General features: G+C 43.6%; 1 protein-coding gene across 6 annotated transcripts in view; it reads left to right on the forward strand.

Moving 5' to 3' along the window:
* BICD1 (BICD cargo adaptor 1) overlaps window positions 1-25,324 on the forward strand; it is a 191,832-nt gene that overhangs the window by 142,974 nt on the left and 23,534 nt on the right. For 3 of the 6 annotated variants that reach the window (XM_075428749.1, XM_075428753.1, XM_075428751.1), the window contains exons 5-7: window positions 6,819-7,913; window positions 15,738-15,889; window positions 22,764-22,971. In XM_075428749.1, the coding sequence (XP_075284864.1) occupies window positions 6,819-7,913; window positions 15,738-15,889; window positions 22,764-22,971 (1,455 nt within the window). Of the gene's footprint in view, window positions 1-6,818; window positions 7,914-15,737; window positions 15,890-22,763; window positions 23,082-24,036; window positions 24,228-25,324 lie in introns of those variants that run through there. The other 3 variants (XM_075428747.1, XM_075428748.1, XM_075428752.1) reach the window with 2 other exon arrangements.

Genomic DNA, 25,324 nt, shown 5'->3' on the forward strand with positions numbered 1-25,324 from the left:
GTTGCAGATGGTTAGATTCTTGTTTTCCTGCTTTGATAACGGGAAACAACCCTGAAATTGCAAGTGAAATAAAGTGCTCTTCAGTATGAGCAAAGCTATCTGGAGAAAACCCCACTAAAATACAGACTTGATCATGCTGCCTTGCGAGTCAGAGGGAGTTTTTGCCGTTAAATTCAGCTTGAACAAGATTTGGTATGCCATCAGGAGAGAGCGAAAGGAGAGGAGCGCTCCTCTCGGAGCGCACGTGGCGTGGGAGACGTCAGCAAGCGCCCTTGTCCGCCCCGGCAGCCCCGGCGGGTGCACAGGCTGCCAGGGTGCCTTGGGGGCCATACAGCGAGCATCTGCTCTCTGTTCACCCAAGCCCAGCCCAGGCAGAACGGGAACAGCAGCCTGGGATGCAAGCCAGATAAAAACTCAGGCTGCCAGCCCCGACGCCGACATCAGCGTGGAGAGGGGTACAGTGCCCCACTGAGAAAGGGTCCTGCTGCCCAAGCTGCTGAGCATCTTCTCTGCCACAAGAGCCTGTGTTGCGACATGTCCGTGGTGAAGATGGACAAAGCATACGCATACAATGTGAATGCTGCAAATGTCAAACTTTATTCATAGATTCAATACCTTATATACTATTTTTAAGATTATCTCATCGGAACATGCATTTTTCTAGTGACAGCTACAGATTATACCTGATATTTATGGTGACAACTACTGATTGTATTCGATATCTGGTTTCTCATTAGTACAGGATATAACTTCCTCACAGTAACATCTTTACTTGCCAACTGCATTTCTTGGCAGATCATTCAGTCCCATTTCTTTATGAATCTTTGCTTCCGTTCTTGTTTACTTCTTTCTGTACTTTTCCACAGTTCTTGAATCTTTTATCAGGGCGTCCTTTGCTCACTGACTTTGGTCAAGCAAGGCCTACAAGCCCTGCTCCACAGCAGCGAACCCCACAGCCTGAAAGGTTTTGGTACCAGCAGGGAAACATCCAGAATTTTCTAGCTGCAGGCTTCCAAAAACTGCCTCTTCTAAAGAGAGCAAATGGAAATCCTTTCCTGCTTAAAATATAAAAGGCGATTTGGAAGTGAAGTAGAGCAAACCCACTTTTCAGTGCTTGCTAGAGAACACTGAATCCCTGCGTGGTCTGTCCTATATTCGCTGAGAAGTGAATTGTTCTATTTACTTTGTTGCCAAATGCGCCATGGGAAGTTTTGAGCTGAGCTGTGCCATTGCAAACATCGACGACATCTAGTGCTTTGCACAAATAACTTTGATGCAAGATATGCATAGTTTCAGTGGAAAAGGTTGAAATTTGGAAATTTTTTTTCTGTGAAAACTTAGATCGGAAACTTTTCCAGTATTGAAATGCAAACAGTGTGTGTTTGTGTATATATTTATGTGTATAATATATGCACATATGTATTATATGCAGCTTTTTATTTCATTCAGAAATACAGTATTAAAATTTTAAAAATCACAGCTTCAGAAGAAGTGCTTTGAAGTATTTCGTATTTTAAAATACGGTGTAAGCATTTTCAGTCATAATTTACAATGAAGTTTATGCAGTATAAATTTGGAATGCTGGAAATTAGAAAAAGATTGCTGTAGTATGTTTTGTCTTGATTTTATTACATTAAATATTGAGCTTGATAAATCAGCAAACTTCTTCTTGAAATATACTGCAAATGTTTTCATGGTCTCTGACTTTAACATTACTTATTTATTCTACACTTCTTAAACAAAGAGTCAGCCTTCTGATAGTTACTAGCCACAAACTGTCTAGGGTCCTGGAGGACCCTAGAAAATAAATATAACTATTTTTCAGTCTTTGCCGGGCCCCAGCACCCTCACGCCAATAGCCGCCACAATAGCTCAGTATTCTAATCATGTTTAAAGGTTAAAGAAAAAAAAAACTAGACCTAGCTGGAAACCTGATTTCTTTAGCTACTGAAAAGGCTTACTGCAACATGCTGGTGTGTACTTGTTTTACAGTGATCATCTTCTCTGTTGAGTTGCATCAGCTTGCCTTGGGTCACACAAATTAAGTGGGAAAAAATCCCCCCAAATTTTCCTTGTAATAATTGAGAGATTTAATAGGGTTCAAGCTGACAAAAGGTTATTCTTCAGAAAAATCAGATTTTTTTCTCCTCCACAGTGTCTTTGCTATGTGGTGTTCATTCAGCCGTATCTCAGTATTTGGAATGTGTTCCTCCTGTGTGCTCTGAAGAGGCCGTACTGTGACAGTTGCTGAAGGAACTGACTCTTTTGGGAACTATTTTTATGTCAGCCTGACAGCAGGCTCCTTTTCTGAGAGAAGCAAACTTCAGATTTACATTTTTGTACATGTGTGGCAAACTTTTTCACTACTCGGTCTCAAAAAGAAGCCTTTGCTCAAACAGTTAGTGTGAGAATGTAATTCCTTCTGCAGCTTTAGGATGCTGCTGCTCGGTGATGTGTGCTGGTCCCTAGGAGAGATTTAACTGCAACTGCTGCCTTTCCGTCTTTTAAATCTACTAGGTAACAAATGTCTTGCTTGAAATTTTCGTATTCTGAGATTTTATTGGAAAAGCTCAATGTTTTCTGCTCTTCTTTCATGTTTATTCAGTGGGAAGAATTCTCTATCTCATTTTTACAGCCTAGGACTCCTCTCTTCCTTCTGTGGTGATGCTTTCCCTATCCTGAGGCCAGCATCATATTGGAAAACTTAGATTAAGTTTTCTTAAAAAAAGAAGGGGGAAAAAAAAAGGCATGCTATCCCAGTTTCTGACACTCCTCTCTATCTGTCTGGTACTGTCTGACAAAGATATGATGCAGCTGAGATTCAGGGTTCCTGAGCTGAATTTTCCTGTTGCTTTGTTCCAGTCTCCACTGGGAATTGTTCTACTGACATTCTGATGTTATATTAAAAAAAAAAAAAAAAAAGCAGTGGTAAAACTGGTTTCCATAATTGCAAACTATAGAGCAAATTGGGACGGAAATCTCCTCAAACTGAAATCTTTGCAGGGAAGGATGCATCGCAAAATAGGCACAGCTACTCTTGAATTGCTTTTAGTTTCATTTGAAGCTGATAAAGATCTTTACTGCAGCTACTAATTTCAATGTCAAAAAACTCCCCACCAACTGGACTGAAAAATAGCTGCAATTCTGAGAAGTTTGCGGTGGGTATAAAAAAGAGTATAGTATTGTCTAGAATGAGAAATATAGTTACTGTACTTGGAAACTGCAGAGCCATTAATATTCAGGAGGTGCACTCAGGGCTGAGTTGGAGCTTTGGGGTTTTTTTTCCATGGAAGTAGAAGCACGTATTTATAACTTTAAACAGAAGTGGATTAGCTTAATCCATTATTACTGTGCCAGAATGAGTAAAATTTACTAGATCTATGTATTTCATTCTACTTACTGTCCAGCTTGCTATATGAGTTTTAAATGTTTCATGCTTTCTCGGGAAAGAATCCTTTCTATCTGAAAGAAGGATTTGTTTCCAGAACACATTTATGTTCAGAAGAGAAATGATCATAAAGACCCCGATTAGCTCTGTTACAGTTTCCTTCGTGGCAGAGTGTGATGGCTGAGCTCAGTAATGCAGCAGGATCAGTTCTGTCGGATTAATTTCAGCATACGCTGAAACACCGTGCTGCTATAACACCAAGTTGTTTTCTCGAAGGAAAGGCTCTCTGGCTGTAAGCTCTATATTTATTTTTACACTAGTGTTATTTACAGCTAATTGCCTGCTTCATGTGAACATACCCACAGCAGACCCACGCGCCTTAAAAAGCCACCTGCCTTTGGTGTGTAACGTGTGGATCTTTATTACCCATACGACTTCTTATCATAAGGTGAGATGGTCCTTTAAATTAAGCAAAACTCAAATTTTCGTGCACGTGTGTAGCTTTCATTATCAGCTTGAAGAAATGAATACCCTCATTATCTGATGAGGGTAATGCAATTAACACCTAAGCCTGCTATATCAGGTGGTAACAACTAGAATTGAGCTGAAAGTTTCTCGGGAGAGCAGACCTGGGGCAGACTGCTCGATGGAGAAAACCAGGAAAGCTAGTGAAGAGGCTTCTGCGTGGTTGCTCTCCGAGGCTTCCCAGGACAGGTCTGATGGAGAACTCTGTGGAGAGCGGTCACCTTTTGAGATGTTGTGGGCAAAGGGGAACGCTGCTCTACTTTGGATTTTCCCAACAAGAGTGGGCTGAGAGGAACCTGATGAGGTTCAACAAGGGCAAGTGCAGGGTCCTGCACCTGGGGAGGAACAACCTCATGCACCAGTACAGGCTTGGGGTGGACCTGCTGGAGAGCAGCTCTGCGGAGAGGGACCTGGGTGTCCTGGTGGACGACAGGTTAACTATGAGCCAGCAGTGTGCCCTGGCTGCCAAGAAGGCCAATGGGATCCTGGGGTGCATCAAGAAGAGTGTGGCCAGCAGGACAAGGGAGGTTCTCCTTCCCCTCTACACTACCCTGGTGAGGCCTCATCTGGAGTACTGTGTCCAGTTCTGGGCTCCCCAGTTCAAGAAGGATGAAGAGCTACTGGAGAGAGTCCAGCGGAGGGCTACGAGGATGGTGAGGGGACTGGAACATGTCCCCTACGAGGAGAGGTTGAGGGAACTGGGCTTGTTCAGCCTGAAGAAGAGAAGGCTGCGAGGGGACCTTATAAATGCCTACAAATATCTGAAGGGTGGGTGTCAGGAGGATGGGGCCAAGCTCTTTTCAGTGGTGCCCAGTGACAGGACAAGGGGTAATGGGCACAAACTGAGGCACAGAAAGTTCCGTCTGAACATGAGGAGGAACTTCTTCCCTCTGAGGGTGACGGAGCACTGGAACAGGCTGCCCAGGGAGGTTGTGGAGTCTCCTTCTCTGGCGATATTCAAGACCCGCCTGGACAAGGTCCTGTGCAGCCTGCTCTGGGTGACCCTGCTTCGGCGGGGGGGTTGGACTGGGTGACCCACAGAGGTCCCTTCCAACCCCTACTATTCTGTGATTCTGTGATTCTGTGACACGGGGTGGGGGTTGAGCAGCAACGGGGGCGGCAGGCAGACTGCGGCAGCAACGGGGATGCAGCGTCGTGTGGCGGAAGGTGCCGATATGCTCGTGGTACTCGGCTGTCCGCTGCGGCATTACAGCACAGACTATGCAGTGCCTGAAGCGCCCTGTATCTAAGGAGACAGACTCTTCCTGGATCATAAAATAATGATGAGGTTTGGCCCTGTTTTTTTAATTCGTAAGCCATCAGTCACCTGTACGTAAGAAAACTAGGCTAGTTCTTTTTTTAGTTGTTTTTAACGTGGCTTCTATTTTTATTCATGTAGTTTCTGCCTGGAATTGATTGCAGGCTCTAATAGAGGCCATGGTTTGAAAGCCTGCCTGTAAAACCAGGGGATCTTCATATGCTTTAATGCCTTAACGCTTCTGAGCAGCAGCCACTGCTCAAAAGCCTTGTCAGGAGAAAACAGGAGTCTGAAGCACTGCTGGGAACATTTTGTGAGATGGCATTAATACACTCTTTGTCTCTTGAAGGATTTTCCTTCAGTAAGATTCATGATGGCTGATTTGACTCTCTTCCAAATACTACCTGGGGGGATACTGATAGGGAGGACAAGGGTTTTTTAAAGGGTTTTTCAGAGCTGACGGCTTTGAGTTCTCTGAATTAGTAATTCAGCCACTCATAAAGGGAACATGGAGTATGCCATTTTCACCGCATGTGTAAACACGGGGCTGAGATACTGCAACAGTGGAAGAGCAAGAGCAGTAAAGCTGGTAGCCTCAGGATCCCATTCCTAAAGCTGTGAAAGCAAGAAGGATCTCATCTCCTTGTGCTTTCTTCTGCTTCCCAATTCACAAACCAGAACAGGACAAAGGCACAGAAAACAAGTTGGAGCATTACACTTCAAACTTGAAATGGGAGCCTTTCAGGGGCGTTACCATAAGCAACAAATACCTGAGCAAATCAAAACTGAGGTTTTTCTTGTTCACTTGCTTGAAGATGCTGTGCATAAAAACTTCTGGAGGAGTCCTCCATGACTGCTTCTGCTGTTCGACATTTCTCTGTGAATATTTAGAAAGAAACTTATTAGGTCAGAACCAGTGGTTTAACTCTACTGCAAATCCCACTTTTTCTGCCTTATCCTTATAAGGATGGATTTTGCTTATAGTTAAGTGCTGCGGGTGAGGGGTCCTGGGAGTTGCACGTGCTCAGTCTTGAGATCTGTGTTATATTCACACACACTGAGTTATTAAATCTAATCTGTGGAAATGTACATAGCCATTTGTTTACTGTATTTCTATTCAGTAATCGAGCCTTAATGAAAGTTTGCAACAGTCCAAAGATATAAATAAATATTGTGAAGGATTGGTAGAACCATTTACATTGCCATTCGTGGGAAATGTAAATTCAAATTCGGTTGAGAAATGTGTATGTACCCGTAGAGCGGCTTATAGTTGACAGTGATGCAGTTCATGCCTATTAAAATATGGGGAACATATATTGTAATAAATCCTGTGTCATCACTCTAGCTGACTAGGTGCTTAGTGCTTGGGCACTAAGTAGTTCTTCAGTGGGCAACGTGTAAAATCGCGACCTAGTGATACTGCAAATTGTAACAGAGGCTGGGACTTCATAACCTTCTGAAAATTACACACATCTCTCTCTGGCTTAATTTTATGGTTTAAGTGTATGTGGCTAAAATCTCTTGGAAGCTCACAAGTTGTGTACGTGGAGCAGGGGAGTGGAAGAGATGAATGTGATTGATTGCAGAGTTCGATGTTCAGCATGGGTAGGGCAGGATCCTGGGTTTCTGACTTTGACTCTGTTGCAGGTGGAGAGAGAGAAGGCCATTCTCCTGGCCAACCTGCAGGAGTCTCAGACGCAGCTGGAGCACACCAAGGGAGCCCTGACCGAGCAACACGAGCGAGTCCACAGGCTGACGGAGCACGTCAACGCCATGCGGGGGCTGCAGAGCAACAAGGAGCTGAAAACCGAGCTTGACTGTGAGAAGGGCCGAGACCCTGGCGAGGAAGCACACGACTATGAAGTGGACATCAATGGCTTGGAGATCCTAGAATGTAAATACAAAGTAGCTGTTACTGAAGTGATAGACCTTAAAGCAGAAATCAAAGCCTTAAAGGAGAAATATAATAAATACGTGGAAAACTACACTGAAGAGAAGGCCAAGTATGAGAGCAGAATCCAGACGTACGACGAGCAGGTGACAAACCTGGAGAAGTCGACCAAGGAAAGCCAGGAAAAAATGGTCCACATGGAAAAGGAATTGCAAAGAATGACAGGCATAGCAAATGAAAACCATAATACCCTCAACACCGCCCAGGACGAGCTGGTGACGTTCAGCGAGGAGCTGGCTCAGCTCTACCATCATGTCTGCCTGTGCAACAATGAGACGCCAAACAGGGTCATGTTGGACTATTACAGGCAAAGCAGAGTGACCCGCAGCGGGAGCCTGAAAGGACCGGACGACCCTCGCGGTCTCCTTTCCCCGCGGCTCACCAGAAGGGGGGTGGCATCGCCCGTAGAAGCCAGGACCCCGATGGAGCAGGTGACGAAAGAGGCCACAGAGCCTGGCAAGGAGCAGAGCCCGACAAAAACACCCACCATTTCTCCTGTCATCACAGCCCCTCCTTCCTCCCCCGTCTCTGATACCAGTGACATCCGCAAAGAGCCGATGAACATCTACAACCTCAATGCCATCATAAGGGACCAAATCAAGCACTTGCAGAAGGCTGTCGATCGGTCGCTGCAGCTGTCGCGCCAGCGTGCTGCGGCTCGGGAGCTGGCGCCCATGATCGATAAGGACAAGGAGGCCTTAATGGAAGAGATACTGAAACTGAAATCACTCCTGAGTACGAAGAGGGAGCAGATCGCAACCCTGAGAGCAGTGCTGAAAGCCAACAAGCAGGTAAGATGCTAATAAAGCAGTCAGTCGGGAATGTCTGTTATTTATACAGGTCACTTACCAAGCTTTCCCTGGAGTGTTTCGGAGGAGAGGTTTTACTCACAGGTTATTTAGCCTCTCACTCAATCATGGCGAGGGCAGACCTTCCCTCCCTTCCCGCCTGCTCTTCGAGCTCTTTAGCTCTGCTTTTCTCAGCACCCACCATTTGCGGAGGGCACAGGCGGAGGAGCCGTTACTGTGGAGCAAAAGATAAGCAGAGGGGCGAGGAGGGATCAGCTACCACCCAGCCTGATGCACGGGCATGTTGCTGTTACTACTGCAAAATGCTAAGATTGCCAACGTTGGAAAACAGAGCAGAGAGTGCGTGGAGAGGCTCTCAGGGGCGTCCTGACCCCTCGCCAGGGCAGGGACCCCCGGAACGATGGGCAAGGCAAGCGTAGGGGAGACCACCTGGGCCAGAACCTCGCCAGCTGCAGGTGGCCCCGCTGGTGGGATTCAGTGTAGACGGTCCAAGCAAACTGTTATGTTCTCCTTGGCTCTTGGTAACGCTCTACAGGCTGCAAAACTTGAATGCCCCCCCCCCAGCAAATTTAAGGGGATTAAACATAAATGCCACAAAAGCTAAAGGGTACCTCAGGAAGAGAATTGCAGGCATAAGAGCGTGACCAGTGGCTTTGGGCCATACAGAAGCTGGGCGTTCCTTTGATAAGACAGCAGGTGAAATGCTGAGTTATTTTCAGTACAGGTGGTTGGAAACTTTTAAAAATATTTTTCTTTTTATTCAGAAATAATTTCTCCTGCCATTGTAATGTTTTTAATCCTTTAAGAAATAAAAATAACGGTTTTCTTTTTTTTTTTAAGAAAAGGGAAAACATCACTACATGATAAAGGTGACTGAAGCAAAAACTGCAATCTCTTTTTTGTTTTCAGGATTCATTATAAAATTATGTTTTAAGAGAATAAAATTCAATACATTTCAAATTATTATTTTGAAACTTTTCACAGCTTGATAAAAGAAATCATTAAATCACTTTGCATTGATGCAACATCAAAAATAAATAAGCTAAGAATTATCACATTTTATATCAAATGCCAAAAGAGCACAATGTGATGGTGTGTTTCTCAAGATTACTGTCAATTTTTTTGGTGTGGTATATTCTCCCAAGCCATTTGTATCTATTAGATTGCGGGTCAGTAAACACCTAAAAAGGTTCAATTCAAGCATGCAAACAGTTGTAGTTCCTTTGGTGCATCTCCTCATGCGCAGAACTAAGTGTGGATGCAAGAGGCTGAGCCGGCAGAGTTGTCATTTCAGATTGCCGGAGACTTTTCTCATCTAAAAGCAGCGCAGTGATCACCACGTGGGGCCACGCATCCTGGTTAACAACTTAGGATACTATCATCTGGTGGCAGTGACGGGATTTCAGTGTTAAAATTCCCAGTAGTCAAGTAGTCTGAAGTTACAGTTTCAAGTTTAATTGGTTGTTGGATCTGTAACTGCATTTCTAGAGTACCGGGGACTTTTAAATTGCAGCAATACTTCAATATACATTGAATCTTTTATAGAGTTCCCCCCCCCTCCAATACAACACATGTTAAATATTAATTCAAGTAATTAAATACCATCTCTAGCTAAGCAGTAATAGCTCTGAGCAATTATATGTGGATTGCCCATGTAATGAAAATGTAATTAAGGTGTAATTGAGGCATATGGGTTTAGATTCCAAATTAGAGATTTTTTCCATTAGCATAGAGCTATCGTTTATTTTCTGATACTACCAGAGAGTCTTGCTCTTTTATTGCTGTCAGAAATAAAGCATCATCCTATAGCACGCTCACTGAAATGGGAAAGATGGATTTGCGGAGTGGGGAGGTGCTACTAATTAAACTTTTATTCATCGGATAGCAGCATGGCTATTGGTAACTGTACGACTGGAGCTAGAATCTTGCAGTACTGTTCATGCAAACCTAATATCAACATCCTCAAACTTTCAAGTGAAATGACATACTAAAAAAGTGCAATGACATGCTACAAAAGGCAGGAAGAGATTTAAAATTGGAGGGGTTTTATTATGCGTTGGCAATACTGCCAGCCTCAAGTGACCCAAAGCACACTTCATGTTCGAAAAACAGGAGTCAAGATTCATCCCCTTGAGTTCTTCCCCTCCAAAACAGCAAGTTTTTAAGCAGCAGTAGGCGGGGGATATTTTTCCTGAGTGTGTTTCGGTTTGGATGACCCTACAGAGGACGTGTGGTGCAGTTCTTCACCTGTGCTCCGGAAACACAAGAGCTAGGACTTTGATTTGTTAAAAACCGTCCTCAAGCCCTAGTGAACCTGACGCTAATACGAAATTCTGCCTTTTTGTCCCGAAGGTAGCAGGGCAAGACGCTGGCGGTGCCCGAGGCGGCAGGGCAGAGCTGGGGCAGCCCCGGCGAGGGGGAGGCCTGCGGCAGCGGGGCCTGGGTGCCGGGCCGGGCCCTCGGCCTCCGGAGCGGCCATGGCGCGGCTCCTCGCGCTTTGTAGCAACGCTGCCGTGGAGAACCCGTCTCGTTGGCGCTCCAAGCAGAGACGCTTGAGGTGAAGCTTGTTTGGTTGGAGTAACATGGGAAAGCAAGGCGAGCAGGACCAAGGGCGCTGTAAAAATGGCGAGACCTGGCCCGCCTAGAGAATCCCGCCATTTGATCCCGGGCGGGGAAAGACCAGCAGTAGGCCCCGGGTCTGGTGTTTTGGGCGAAGTACTGAGCTCACACCCTTCACCAGGGAAGCACGGGTGCTATCCTAGTGACCACCAGAAGCGTTGCAACAGCAGATGAAGACTGGAATTGTACAGTTTTGCTGGCGATGCGCACTGACACCCTCGGTTACCCGCGTACGCAGGGGCAGGTGGCTCATCGGAAGAGAAAAAGAGCGGAGTTTCCACCTCCAGGCTTGAATGGCGTTCGCTTCTGCTCACGGGGCCTTCTGCGACAGCGGGATGGCCCTGACGGTGTCTGTGGCTCTGTCTCCTGGTGCGCTGGCACTGCAGCTACGCCTGTCAGACCTTTAGCAGCACACAATACGCTTCTGTCTGAACCTGACAAGCTGTTGCCTAGTTTAGGGCTTTATTCTAGCTGCATTTTCTTTAGTAATATTTTCAAATAAGCATTAAGCATTAGGCTGGGCCGCAAACAGGCTGCACGAAACTCTATAATAGAAAAAAAAGAGGGCAAGATTTGCTCTAAGAAGCTGAAAACCTGAGCCCAGGAAAACAGATTATTAAATCAATTGCTCGAGATAGCAAGGCACGTATATCTTGCTAGCTTGCTTGCTCGCCCACCTTGTCTTGATTTATGTATCCATTTATTCATGGCCATAATTACTGCGGCAGCACTAGTTTTGTGGAGCAAACCGAGGTAGCATTAGCATTAACAAGTAGTGTAAATTGTTAAGTAATATCAAACTAATGATATAATAAATTTTAAGACCAGTTAAAAAATGGTTTTGATTTTGATTGCTAATAACATTCAGAAAGCAAAGCTGCCGATGAGGAGAATTTAATATCCTGAAGTTCTGATTGAAAAACGATCGGTTGTTCTCGTAGGTAAATGGTTGAATGGGAAGGGGTTGAGTCAGCAAGACCTTCACATCTGTATTGGCAGTAACTGTGGTGTCTCTAGCTCCCAGAACTGAGACACCCATAAAAGTCCTTCAGAAAAAATAACTTGATAACCCCAGACACAGAGTACCTTATCTATAAACAAATTCCCTGATGTTATGTAGACAGAATACAGAAGAAATCCTGCTGGGAAAGTGAGGCTGGGTGGAAAGATCCAGTACTATGTACGATTTCTGCACTGACATACCAGGCTACTGTTCTGCCTTCCTGTGTGAAAAAAACTAAGTACTTACCATTGTAGGCCTTAATATTCTCCCAGCAACAATTTTTTTAACTCAGCTTGCTTCTCACACTGCTAATGTAAAGTAAATGGGTTACAAAGTTGTCTGAGAATGTGAATATATAGAGAAAACGAGATTTGTTAATGGATTTCAGGATTAAGGTGGCAAGCTTCAGGCAGCTGGATTTGGGCAAGCATCTCTTTGGTGAGGATAAGGAGGGGCATGAAAAGGACATCGTTAGTTCTGGCAGTGCCTCAGGTCCTGGGCTCGGTTGTGTGCTCAGCTCAGCCCGTGCGGCTCCATGGCTGGGTTTTGGGGACGGGGGGGCTGAGCACTACATATCCCAGCTCCCTGTTCCTGGACAGTGTTTCACACCCTGCGGGAGTCCAGGCACTGGAGCTCTCTGCCCTTGTATGGCCTTTCTGTCAGCTCCAGGTGACGTCCTCTACGCAGCAAACGCTACACAAATTCATCTCGTATCTCCAGGTACCTCGCAGAGCGGCTGGGTAGTTCATCTGCCCACTTCTTCGGCATGACTGGTCTGACAGCAGTGTCATTAGCCCCTCTCCTGTCTTATTGCATTCTTTAGTGCACTGAAGAGTATTCACACATCCTTCTGCATTTTCGTCTTTTTTCTTCTGCTCCCCATTTCCCTATGTGTTGATCAGAGGTTGCATTTTTTTGTGGAGCGAATTTCTCTAATTTCTCTGATGCAATTTTGTAGTTAACCACAGCTTAAAACCAAATGCTTCAGAAAGAGCTCTTAAAAACAAAGCCAGGTCCTGGGCATCTGCTTCCTTCTAGCACCTACTACTCGGAGATGCAGACTTTTATTTGCCCCGTCCTTCCCTTCAGAGCACTCTCTGAATGCACCGTTCATCCCAGGTCTTTAAAATCTAAATTATCCCACAGAGCTGGTTTCAGGCACAACCACACATGTACAGCTCAATGGGTACAATTTTGGAGACTGGCTGAGAGGGGGAACAAACAGAAATAATTTAGAGTAGAGCTGGTGCTGGCGGAAGAGTAACATAAAGTTGTGGCTTCGGTTCATTTTGTCCCTGTTACTCTGGCACAGTCTAGCAGTATAGCTGAGGTGACCAGACACGTAGGTACCTCTGAAAGACAGAAGCCAAGTTGCCCTTCTCCCCTCAGCCCCGAATTCTGGCTTCAGAGTGCTTCAGACAAGTTTTCTGCCTCTTCAGGCTCCCCACACTGTCTCACAATAAGCATAGAAGAAAACCACCAGGTGTACAAAGGGTAAGGATGAGGAAAGGCTGGGTAATTATTCTTTTGGTGGCAGCTGGCCTATATAGATTGACTTAGCTGCATTGTAAAACGGCAGCCTCTGAGCCAAGGAGTCTGACAGTAATGGGTGTCAGTCCGCATCCAGGTCCCAAACCGATGAGCAGTCGGTAGGCTGAGCATCAGCAGCATCCAGGGTCCTAACAAGGACCTCTTCAGCCTCACGCTGAAGCGATGCACCGCAGCTCTGCTGGACCTGGCTCCAGGTTTCCAATAGAAGCTTCCCCAGCTTGCTTCACCCTTCTTTCTTTTGCTTATTAGATTAATAAATGTGCTTATTAAACCCACATATTTGTTAGCTTTATTTGCTTCTCTAGTAGAGCATTTATGCCCATTTTGATCTTCACTTAGGAGACTTTCAGAAGGGGACCCTCGATAGCCTGCAAAGGGGTGTGTTCAAAAGCTTGTCTGGTGTGTGGAGGGCCACCAGGCATTCCCAATGGGTTTTGCATTTTATGCTTCACTTTCTGTATGTTGTTTTATGGAAAATGCTAATGAAAGAATAAAAAGGTTTGAAGATTTGACATAGTCCTTGCTCTGTTACCTGTATTCACCAAGTACATTATATTTCTAAGTTATTTTTCATCCTGTATTGTTACATATCCATTCATCTTATCCTGACATCCAGGCTAAAATGTAGGGATCACAGTGACCCGTCTGATCATTACACATCAGTTTCAGTGATGTGTAAATTACTGGGTTTACGTGGAATATGTAATCCCACTGCTGAAGTAGTTCAACAACTTTTTTTTTTAAAGTCTAGCATTAGGTGGTGCATATCTTTAACTCATTTTTGTTCCAAAACAAAGGAAAATCCTTGCCTGAATTCTGTATTTGCAGATGAGGTAGGATGGGTTAAGGGCCATGGGGCTGTATTTCTCTTACAAACCAAAGACATCTGAATTCCTGCCTTAGGGACAAAGCAGACCTAGGTTTGAGCTATAGAGTCTACCTGTGCTCTCATAAATCCCTTCTACCTCATTAGTGACCTAAAAATTCTTAAATAAATCTGATTTATTAATATCTGTTAAATAGGAATTTGTCCTCTGATGCGCTATTTTTTAGATTTCCCTTCAAAAAAGTAGCTTTATTGAACATAGTTAATACTTTTTCTCCATGTTAATTTATGAGTGTACATTTTTGATCATGATTGACAATTTCTGTTTTATCCTGTCAAAGTGTAGCTTATACCAAAGCATATGTCAGCAAGGTTGAGAAAAGCTGCATTTATTTGAATATATCCCTAAGTGGTTGACGTCTTAAAGTGCATTGTTGATGATTTCAAATTTGGCATGGAAAAACCCATCTATTTAAAGTGACAGGTAGTTGCTAGTGATTTTTTAAAATCTTGTCCTTCAATGTAAACTATTGTGAAAGTAGAGAAAACACTATTGGCAAGTGTACAATTGGAAAAAAATTGAATTATTTTAACATTGCCATTTCTAACTGTGCTATGTGCCCAGATACAAATGAATAGAGTTGTATCTTAGTAGGAGACGCTAATACTTCCTTTTCTTAAGAGACATTGTTAGTGGGAAATGTATTGAGTTTCAGAAAACTGAGTTTAAAATAGGTTTCCAACTGTGTGGCCGTTACCATCTTTTGTTGTGTTCCCTTGCTGGTTGGTTTAAACTAATGTTCTTCTACACTGGTGATGGCTTGAGAACCCACAAGATCAACAGAGAAAACTGATTGCCTGTAGGAAATGCTGCAGTTTATTATGCACTAAATGAAGTGAAAAAACAACCATAACCCCCACTGAGTGAATGTAAAAGGAAACATTTTTTCCTTCATCACATTCAATGGCAGTAATTTTAAATGTCTCATAGCAGCAGCAGGTATAAAACCTCTGTAAAATGATGCATTTTGAATAACTTAAAAATTATGCCGGACTTTGTAGGTAAAACAGAAGGTTCAACTCTTGTAAAAGCAAGACAAACATAACTATTAAAAGCAGTAGGGCAGTAAATTCAAGAAATGTAATGGATGAAGTTGACAAAAGAAAGGAGGAAGCAGAAAAAAATGAAGGAGGAGGATGACTACAAAGCCTTGCTTTCCTGTTTAGTGAAAACTGTAATTTACGCTTTTTTGTTCTTTTGTGTAGTGGTTAAAACAGCCAAGCTAGTGCTATTTTGCACAACAGTAGGCATTGCCAGTGCTCAGACTTAAAAGCAAGCTGTCAGGTCCTCGCAGCCACCTGGGCCCAGGAGAGCCTCAGCTGGCAGGAGGCATGAGGAGAGACACCTCAGTTCCCACCTCACGTGCCGTGCGTCCTGTTTGCAGCGTCCTTGCGGGACACACCTCGTTGTGTATGGCAGCTAAAACAACATGGTGCAACTGCTTAAGCTGTAGTAACTTGTTCTCTTGTCTGAGCCCTCCGTGTAGAGCTGCACAGTTTTGCAGAGACATTGAAGATGTCAGTGCATTGAAATTGGCTTTGTCCTTTCAACAGCTTCCTCCTTTTCCTAGCTTTTCGGACTACAGCATAAAAGAAGACATTAAAGGGTGCAGTGCGGTGAAGCTCGCATCTAACTTTCTTTTACTGTGTGAATGAAGAAGGAAATCTAAATTAAAATTATCTAAATTAAAAATATCTTAGCTGTTTTATCTGTCTGATAAGCATATATCCTTGTTTGTGTTTTCAGACAGCTGAAGTGGCACTAGCCAATTTGAAGAATAAATATGAAAATGAAAAAGCAATGGTGACTGAAACTATGACCAAACTACGGAATGAATTAAAGGCTTTGAAGGAAGATGCAGCAACCTTCTCATCCTTGAGAGCAATGTTTGCAACCAGGTAAGGGAAATTGTTTCACTGTCTGGCTCAGCACTGTAAAAGTAAATGTGTGTGTGCTGAGTGAGAACAGGCTTAGCTGTGTATGTTGGGTGCTTAGGAGAAGAGACAGAAACTATTTTCTGCAAGGTCAGGGGTTTGCTGGATGAAGGGGAATGAGTCGCAGAGTGCACACTGTGCAAAACCTGCAAGCTTTCAAGTGGTGCCGAGATGCTTGTCTTGGAAAATAAAGCTGGAGAATAGCAATGTCAATACAACCTCGAGTAAAACGTTATAAATGCCAATATCAGCCTCCAGTATATTTGCATTTATAGGGCTTTTTAAAGTGGAAATCAAATAGCAGATTTATGGGGATGATTTTCATATTCAGAAGCATGCAGTGGTTCTGCCATGTAAAGCTGTCGTATGGTTAATGATGATCTTCCGAACCCCATGTTTTCATTATCTTGAGATTTATTACTTGCCACTAGTAAAATCTATTTCACCAACCAGCCTAAGCTGTAATCCAGCATTAATAATTGTAAGGCCACAGCAATTTCCCACTCCAGCATGAATTCTTGTTTTCTCCCACTGTGATATTCAGTTCATTGTGTTCTCCTTCACAGGATAAAAGTTTCAGTTATCTTCTGTAACATAGTTCTTCCTGGTAGGACAGTAATTAATAATTTCTCTTCTTGCCTTCTCCTACAGCTTCTTCAGAAGAGCTTTTGGTTTTAGCTGCTTCTAAAAGATTACCTATAAATAATTTTTTTTCAAGATCCAACACTTTCATCAATAAATTAACTCCCAAATAAGCAATGAAATTAGTATCCTCGGGAAATGCTGTTACATCAGGGGTTTTCTCCCCCTTATGGTCAAACACAGTGCAGATTTCTTGCTTGTGCTTTAGTCCATAAGTAGTAAGACTTCTTCATGCCTCGTGCCAACATCTTGGTGGTATATAGTTGCCATCTCGCCTCTTCCAGCCTTCTGTGGTCCTTTGTTGCTTAGTGACAGTGGCAGCAGCATCTGGAAGAGGTGAGAAGGGAGGAGAAGGGACATTTACGTGCCGTGACGTTGGTGCTGTGTACAAATTCATCATAGGTTTATTGTCAGAAGAGTATGTGTAGTGCCATAATGGAAATGAAGAACCAGCTCAGTAGGTGGTGTGAATCAAGGTAGCTCCATTGATTTCACTGGCTTCTAAAGATCTTCTTCAAGAAAGTAAAGTTGTGTGTGTGTTTTAGAAATGCATGCGTCAATCTTTATTTGCAAGCTCATTACTCTAGGTGATACATGAACGTACTAACTCTATAAGGCTACCTGGAAGGCTATTAACTCCAGAGGAGTGGCATCATGAGCATAAAGTAGAGAAGGGTCTTGTGTGGAGCATAAATCATCAACTTATAAGGTAAAAGAAGTTTGCAAAGATTTAGAAGTTGTTACTTAAAGGGAATGTTAGGTTATTGGTGTACTGAATGTTCTTTACCCTGTTTGGGCATCCCGAGCGCACGCTTCTGTTGGGTTTAAGGCATATCCTAAAGCTGGTGGGAGACAGCAGCATCTTTTCTGTGGGACTTGGGTTTAAAGGATGCCATTCGTCTAGATGCCATTTCTAGATGTCTTGTGTGTAGGATGCAATGAAGCTTCTGTTCCTCTTCTGTGAACTATAAAGGGAATCTGGGCGGCTGGCCGAGTTACAGATTTCCACTTACTAATGTCAGCAGAGATAAACCGCACCCAAAGCACCTACTGCTGCTCATAAACTCCATGCAGTAGTGGTTAAACACTGACTGCATGGCCTGTGGAACACATCCCTGCCCTTGAGGTTGTAAGTTCTGCCTAGTATTTTCTGAGCACGGTTATAAAAAAATGATTCACTGCAAGACCTTGCTCATCAGTGTGCTCCTATAGATTTTTCTGTTGTAAAATATTCCTTTTCCTTCCCTATCCTGGAATCTAATGGCCTTTATAATTAAATCAGTCTTTCTAAATGTTCAAATCATTGACTCATTCCGAATACTCCATTTGGAATAGCATTTGTTTAAAGGACAGAGAGCTGATGTACTACAGATGTCTGTTCAAGACGAGAAATCTGTTTGAAAATACAAGACTGTAAGATCCTCCATGCAGTAACATACGATGCAATAGCAATTCAGAATAAAAAAGCAATTGTTTGGTCTTCTATTGAATAAAACAGTGGTTTCCATGGTTATCCTGCATCACATGGTACTTACTCCTGAATTTGTATTGTAGAGAGAACATCTTTCTGATAGTAGAGTTATATTATAGATCTGAAAATTATTTCATATACTCTTTGATAGAGCAATATCTTTTCTCTTTCTTAAACCATCCTTTTCTGTTCATTTGGTCCTCAAAAGGATGTTCATTCTCGTGCTGAACTGTATGGTTTCTTCCTCGAATGCACTGGATGAAGGTCATACCACGTTATGAGGAGAGCTCAGCATGCCTGTTTCTGGTCTGAACAGCGAAGATGACACTTTTCTCCAAAGCTCCACTATACAGAAAGCAGGAGCCCTCCTTTTTCTGTGATTTTCCCTGACTCTTATGCATCCTTCCGTTCTTAAGTTCTTCTTTTCTTGCGCTCAAAAGTCCTTCTGTCCAGCTTCTACCTCTACTGTCGCCCTTTGTCCTTCTGGGACTGTTTGTTTCCCGATCCAAACTCTCTGTGCCTCTGATCACAGAATGACAGAATGGTGGGGGTTGGAAGGGACCTCTGTGGGTCACCCAGTCCAACCCCCTGCAGAAGCAGGGTCACCCAGAGCAGGCTGCACAGGACCTTGTCCAGGCGGGTCTGGAATATCTCCAGAGAAGGAGACTCCACAGCCTCTCTGAGCAGCCTGGGCCAGGGCTCCGTCACCCTCAGAGGGAAGAAGTTCTTCCTCATGTTCAGCTGGAGCTTCCTGTGCCTGAGTTTGTGCCCATTGCCCCTTGTCCTGTCGCTGGGCACCACTGAAAAGAGCTTGGCCCCATCCTCCTGACACCCACCCTTCAGATATTTAGAAGCATTTCTAAGGTCCCCTCTCAGCCTTCTCTTCTTCAGGCTGAACAAGCCCAGCTCCCTCAGCCTTTCCTCATAGGAGAGATGCTCCAGTCCCCTCTTCCTCATCGTAGCCCTCCACTGGACTCTTTCCAGTAGCTCCTCATCTTTCTTGAACATCTTTCTTGACCTGTATGTCTTCCTCCTTCCCTCTTCATTAGCCTTGATCCCTTTCTGAATTTACTTCAGACCTGTCAAGAATATGTCCTCAATGCAGTTCAGACTCCCTTTTCCCAAACACCTCTCCGAGAAAAAGGAAGCAACAGAGCAAAAAAATCTTTTTTGCTGTGGGATGCATGGGGTTGGCTAAGCAGAGTTGAAGGGCGAATGAAAAATAGATTCTTTAAAGCATTAGTTTTCCCATCTAGAGTAGAGGTTGCCTTGGGAGCGGTCTAGTGCTGAAGGAGAGAAGGAACTACTTTTAAACCAGGATCCTAAAGGGATTCAGGAAGCTTTACTGAGTCCCTACACATGGTTGCTTTCCCAGCCTGAACAGAGATACTCAAAAGAAGAGAGCAAGAAGTATTACTCGTGGTGTTGCCACAGTCCTGACTCTACATGCACTGATTTTATTCTCCATCCATTTATTATTAAAATTTAAAGAAAAATGTGTGCTGAAGAGATGGGCTAACAAGTTTGAACAGGTCCTGGAGCTATCCTAGATGAGAAAACATTTATAAGCAGAAGAGAATTATATTTATATGGCTAGAGCAGGGATCTGTCACTGTCAGTGTCACTGGGTTTTAGCTCAAGCTCTGCTATGATTTATGTTACCTAAATTACACATAAGCCTGACTCGGTATTTGGTTTGCATTCCTAGACGAGAGAGATAGATGGAACTAGAAATCCCTAAAACTCCTACATAAGCTTCTTGGATCTATTCATGCAAAATAAGTGGGCTTATGTGTCTGTCTGCTTCCTTTCTGAGACAAGAGAAGTGAAAAATAGGTGAAATCTTGACTTTTGCTCTGGCACTAAGTAGACCAGCAGACAGCAAGAGAACAGTGCTGTTTATTTAATATTCACTTGCAGCATGCACCCGTCCTCGGGCAAGGGAGAAATTGGGAAAGAGCTCTGACTCAAGAGGACATAACCTAACTTTTGTTATTCACTACTATTTGAGTACTTCTGAGAGACCCGTTCGGAGCCCTGGTGCGTCCTGGAGTCCTGCTCAGTCTGCAGTGGTTCGTGCCATGCCAGAAGTCGCCTCTCTTAGGAGCTCTTAACCTTTTTCTTCCTCGGTATACTGTAAGACTTCACAAATGTTTATAAAACGTGTGACAAAAGGCAATATGGAGGTGTGTGATGCTTTTTTCTGTTTTAACTGGAAACACTTCTCTTCTTATCCCACACTTGCACATAGCAGGGAGTATTTCAGTGAAGGGAAATGCCATGGCTGCAGGCAGTAGCTGCCTCCCATTACATGGAGTAACCTTCACTGCTGCAGACTTCAAGGAGATTGGAAGCTGTTAATTCAGCAGTTTCGAAAGTTTATTATGGCCTTTACTTGATTGATTTAGGTTTAACCTTTCTGAACGCTTTTTCTCAAAAAAAAAAAAAGTGCTTGAGCAACAAAACACAGAGACAATGGGCCATGTGTTTGTGAAAAATAATAGGAAACTTCGAGTCATGGTGGGGGTCAGATGACTGGAACCACCCAAACACTGCAGTGAACTACCAAGAATGCACAGCTGCTATTACAGGGGGACGTCTAGGAAGGGCATATAATTAATCAGAACAGTTGGAAATTGTTGTATTAACGAGATTAGTTTTGTCTCGAGTATGAAGCCAGCTAACAGCATCTAGTATATCCGCATTTCTAGGGCCAGCTTGCTATAGTTCATAGCAGGTAACAAGAAGAAGTTTGTCTAAACCTGCTTTAGTAATATCCTTCTTCCTGGAGCTTATGTTTCTTAACTGCTCTTAGCTGCTCTTGCAAAGCAGATATCTGGATATCAAGAACACATCCTAAGGCCTGAAGAAAACCAATCTTTTTCCAAGAAGAAAATTGGCTTATTGGCATACTAAAACAAGCATTTCATTCCGCTAGTGGCACTGTGCTGCAGGTGTAGCTGCAGATGTTACTTTTTTAAAATTTTGGAAAGAAAGCATGTTTGGGGAAAAAAGGTGTCTTCTAGACAAAGAGGAAAGCATGAGAGAAAAAGGGGGATGGATACAGGATCTATGTGGCTACAAGAATGAGTCTTTAAGACTCTGATAACACAGGCATTGTAGGAATTGCTATTTCAAAGAAATCTAATTTAATCTCCAGAATCCTGATTTCATTCTAATGTCTCTGTCAAAGAAACTGGCTGAAGCATCAATAGACATCTCATGGCTTAGAGCAGAAATAGGGGTGCAAGCTGGCTTTAAGCCAGCTAACGTTGCAGAAATCTCTCTCTTGCTCAAGGCTTGAATAAAGACAGTCATGCTTATTAACGTCCTGTAGAAGAAAGAGAAAACTGAACCCGTAGCTGAAACTGTGGCTGACTTCGTCCTTTTGCTTCCAGTGCCTGAATTATTCAAAAGGAGAGTGCAATATGTGTGTGCGTTTGTGTGTGAAGAATAACTATGAATTTTTGAGTATACTTTATTTCTGTTTCCCGGGAAGAAGGTTAAAGTTTCATGGAAATTAGTTTTGTCTCTCAGTTTGCAATAATTCCAAAGTTTATTGTGTCCCACATTTTGAGAAGGAAAACTAAAATTCTTTCCTATGCATGTTTTCTGTGAGTGATGCTGATGAAGTTAAATCTTCATCCATTACACTATTGTAATTACACAGCAAAGCTCTGTAGATTCATACAGATCACATGGGGAGGAGATTTAATGAGAGCTGCGTCATTTAATGTGAAAAATTATTGGATGTTGCTACAAATGTCGGATGGTCAGGCAGTACTGCTACCTGCGAATCCTTTCACCACTGGTATACGTCTGCCACTCTTGGTTCTTACTGATTAGATGGTCTGTTTTTAACAAACTGGAGCTATTTCACTTCAATTAGTGACGAAGACCATCCTGGAATGCCTTGCTCTTCCTGTTAACTTCAGGAAGCATTGTTTAAAGCGGGACTAAATTGAAATCAGTCTTAAAGGCTAACAAAATCATGAGAAAGGTGGTTTTATTTCAAAATCTGTCTCAGAGATGTAGAGCAAATGAAAAAGAGACAGTTTTTCATGCAGATAAGAGGCTGAGGGTTAAAAAGGAGTAGGTGACCATAGCAATGGGTACCTGAGCACACCTCCAAGAGATTCAATGGTAGATGTGAAATGACTTCCAAGTGTGGGGTTTCCTGAAATGTACCTCTTTAATCAGTTAACAATGGCAAACAACTGAAGGCTTCTCATTTCACAAAATCTGAGGTGTCAAGTGTTTGAAGTACCTCCAGTCTTTTTTTCATCATTTTTTTTGTTAATATTTTGCTGAAGTGAATATTACTGTCTATGGAAAACTGTATTATCGAATTAATTGACATTCTTATCCATGGTGAGTTAGCAGCAGAACTAGCACCCAAAATTGTTATTTGTGGTCTAATGTGGACATAATCCCAAACCTTCCCTCCAATTGTTCATTATTTGCGTTAGAAACATACTACATGGGCGTAGACTACTCTGATATTCTAGGCACAGGTTCTCCTGCTGAATGGGAAATGTTGGCATGCAGATCCGAGTCCGAATTTCTTCAAAATGAGAATGGAAGGATTCAGGCTGTCTGCTTCCAGGATTAAGTTTGGCAAAAGCTTGGATGGGAATCTGTCCCTGTAACTGCGACACAGGAATGCTGTCACCGGTAGGGCTGGTTCTTGGACTGGTTCCCCAGATTTCTGCCTTGTTTTCCCAGGTGTGATGAGTACGTCACGCAGCTGGATGAGATGCAGAGGCAGCTAGCAGCTGCGGAGGATGAGAAGAAGACCCTAAACTCTCTGTTGCGCATGGCTATCCAGCAAAAACTCGCCCTTACCCAGCGACTGGAGGATTTAGAGTTCGACCATGAGCAGTCCCGACGCAGCAAAGGCAAGCTTGGAAAGAGCAAGATCGGCAGCCCTAAAGTAAGTGAGGAGGCATCAGCCACCGTGCCAAGCATAGACACTTTCCTCCTGCATAGTCAGGGCCCACAGCAACCAAACTTACTGGTCAGCAGTGGCACTCAGAGGAAAAGGTATGCATGCAGTGATCTTTACAGTACAGTGCAGTGACCAGACTTTCATTGAAGTCGTTCACTGAATTGTAAACGTTATGATTCTTGCTTTTTTTCTTTTCTCGTACTTTGGGGAAAAGGAGGTGGGGAGGATATAAATATGAAATTCAAAGCCTGGCAACGTGTGGTCCTGATCCACCTACTCACTATGTTATTTCCTCCTCCTTAATATGCAGTGTTTTGAACTATATTCTGTCAGTGTCTCAGTGCATCTTGTATGTCTTCTATATTAGTGTGAATGTATTTTCTTTAACAAGTTTTCCTTAAGGGTTTCTGTAATGAGCATCTGAAATAAAAAAAGGGTTGTGCTCTATGAGCGTTTCAGCGCTTAACACAAAAGAAACAGCATCTCTTTGTTAAGCTGTGGTGCTCATTTGTTCTTCATCAGTGTAAAAAGAATATGGATGTGTTCGCTCAGATCAATTTTTCTGCATGGGAGCAAGAAACCTTTTGAAGGGGGATGGCTGCCATTCATAACCTAATGCAAATATTTTGCTGTTCAAGCAGTGAGTTCTCATCTTGTCTTGTGACTGCCCTGCCAAAGCTCTACAGGTGTGGGGATCTCCACGGTTCTGAAGATGAAAAGGACTCTGCTAGAGAAGTCCTGAATAATCATTCCCTTTGCTTGTGTGCTCTAGTCACAATGCAAAAACAAGAGAACATTCAGGGAGCCTCATACATGTTGACTCCAGGATGCGGAGATGTAACCCAACCTCATCTCCTCCTCCCCTAATATGAACCAGGATTTCCAGTGCAGGCAAGGTGCTCTGCTGTGGAAATGACGTGGGGTGGCAGCACTAGGTGGTTTTTACCTGTTAAGCAAATTAGCATGATGTTGTCATTCGTGAGGCGTTGAAAGGTAATTAAAGTAAAACTCTTTTGTTTCCATATGTATTTTTCTTGGATCTCCTGCAAGACTATTCTCACCTTCCCTTTGTGATCAGAGCCATACCAGGACTTCAGGGACCTACCTCCAGAAATTATTAAGAGCCCCCCCTCATCCCGCCTCCACAGAATCATATCTTCTGAGGGGCCCCCCTTCCATGAGTGAATTCATCCATGGGCACCGTCTCAGCAAGGAAAAAAGGTTAACCGTGGCCACACCAGGTAAACATTTTTTCCTTGGGTGCATGTGGTGCTGAGTGGTTAGCAGAGCAGGGGACCCTCCCAGCACTGCAGATGCAGTCTAATTTGGGCATCTTCTTGAGACCTGAAAAGCAAAATGTCTCCTCCTGTGTCACCTGTGGCAGGAGATGACATTCTGCCGGCAGCAGCCCAAACTGGTTGCAGATGCAGCGGGGAAGGTTCTGCTGTGGTGTAGGTGGGTGCGGTCCTGCTGGCATCCACAGAGGCTGCACCGCTGTGCCTGGGTGGTGCTTAGTCTGGTGGTCGTGTTGGTAGTCCCCATGGAAGACACAAACCCAACAGGACAGACGAGTCAGAAGTGGGTGTGAGGACCAGCGAGGGAGTGATGGGCAGTGTGCAGGAGCCTACGCAGCATCCATCTTCTGTTCACCCTGGAGCATTCAGTCAGGTTTTTCTAAAGCATAATGTTAAACTCACAGAAGGTTTAGTTTATATAAATTGAGTCATGAAGCTTATCTTTGCAGGAAGCTTTTGCTCTTGATTTCCTGCCCAAAATGTAGTATCTGCTTCGAACAAAGTGTAGAAAGGAAATGCAAGCTGGAATGCCGTTTCAAAGGTTGTGACATCTTTCTTCTCCTGGCAGACAAGCCAATAATTACTTTTCTTCTGTGCCTGAGCAGAACTTTTAGCCTTTAAAACTGCACACTCTTGTCTGGTGGTAAATTTCTTCATTCTTTGTTTTGAAATCTGTGATACACAAAATGCATAAGCAGAAAATATAAAAGCTAAAACACACAAAGTGGTTTCTGCTCAAGTAAGTGTTTACTCTGGAAAGCTGAGCAATAGCCTATAGTGCGTTTTGTCTCTCGCTCAGTGGCAGCAGTATCACAGCTGCCTTTGAGTAGTGCCATGCAAGTAACACCCACACAGAGGGCAAGTGTAAGGCTGAGAGAGTCTAAACAAGACATTTCCCTAAGGAGTGTTGCAGTAAACAAATCAAAGAGATGGCTCCTGGGGAGAAAAAGGCAGGGAGAGGGAAAGACGCAAAGACTTTAAAATGTCTAAAATAAATGGTACTGATCTTTCAGCAATTCCTTTGTATTCTGTTGGCAAGGGAA

Source organism: Opisthocomus hoazin, chromosome 8 (assembly GCF_030867145.1).
Source record: "Opisthocomus hoazin isolate bOpiHoa1 chromosome 8, bOpiHoa1.hap1, whole genome shotgun sequence".
Taxonomy (NCBI): Eukaryota; Metazoa; Chordata; class Aves; order Opisthocomiformes; family Opisthocomidae; genus Opisthocomus; species Opisthocomus hoazin.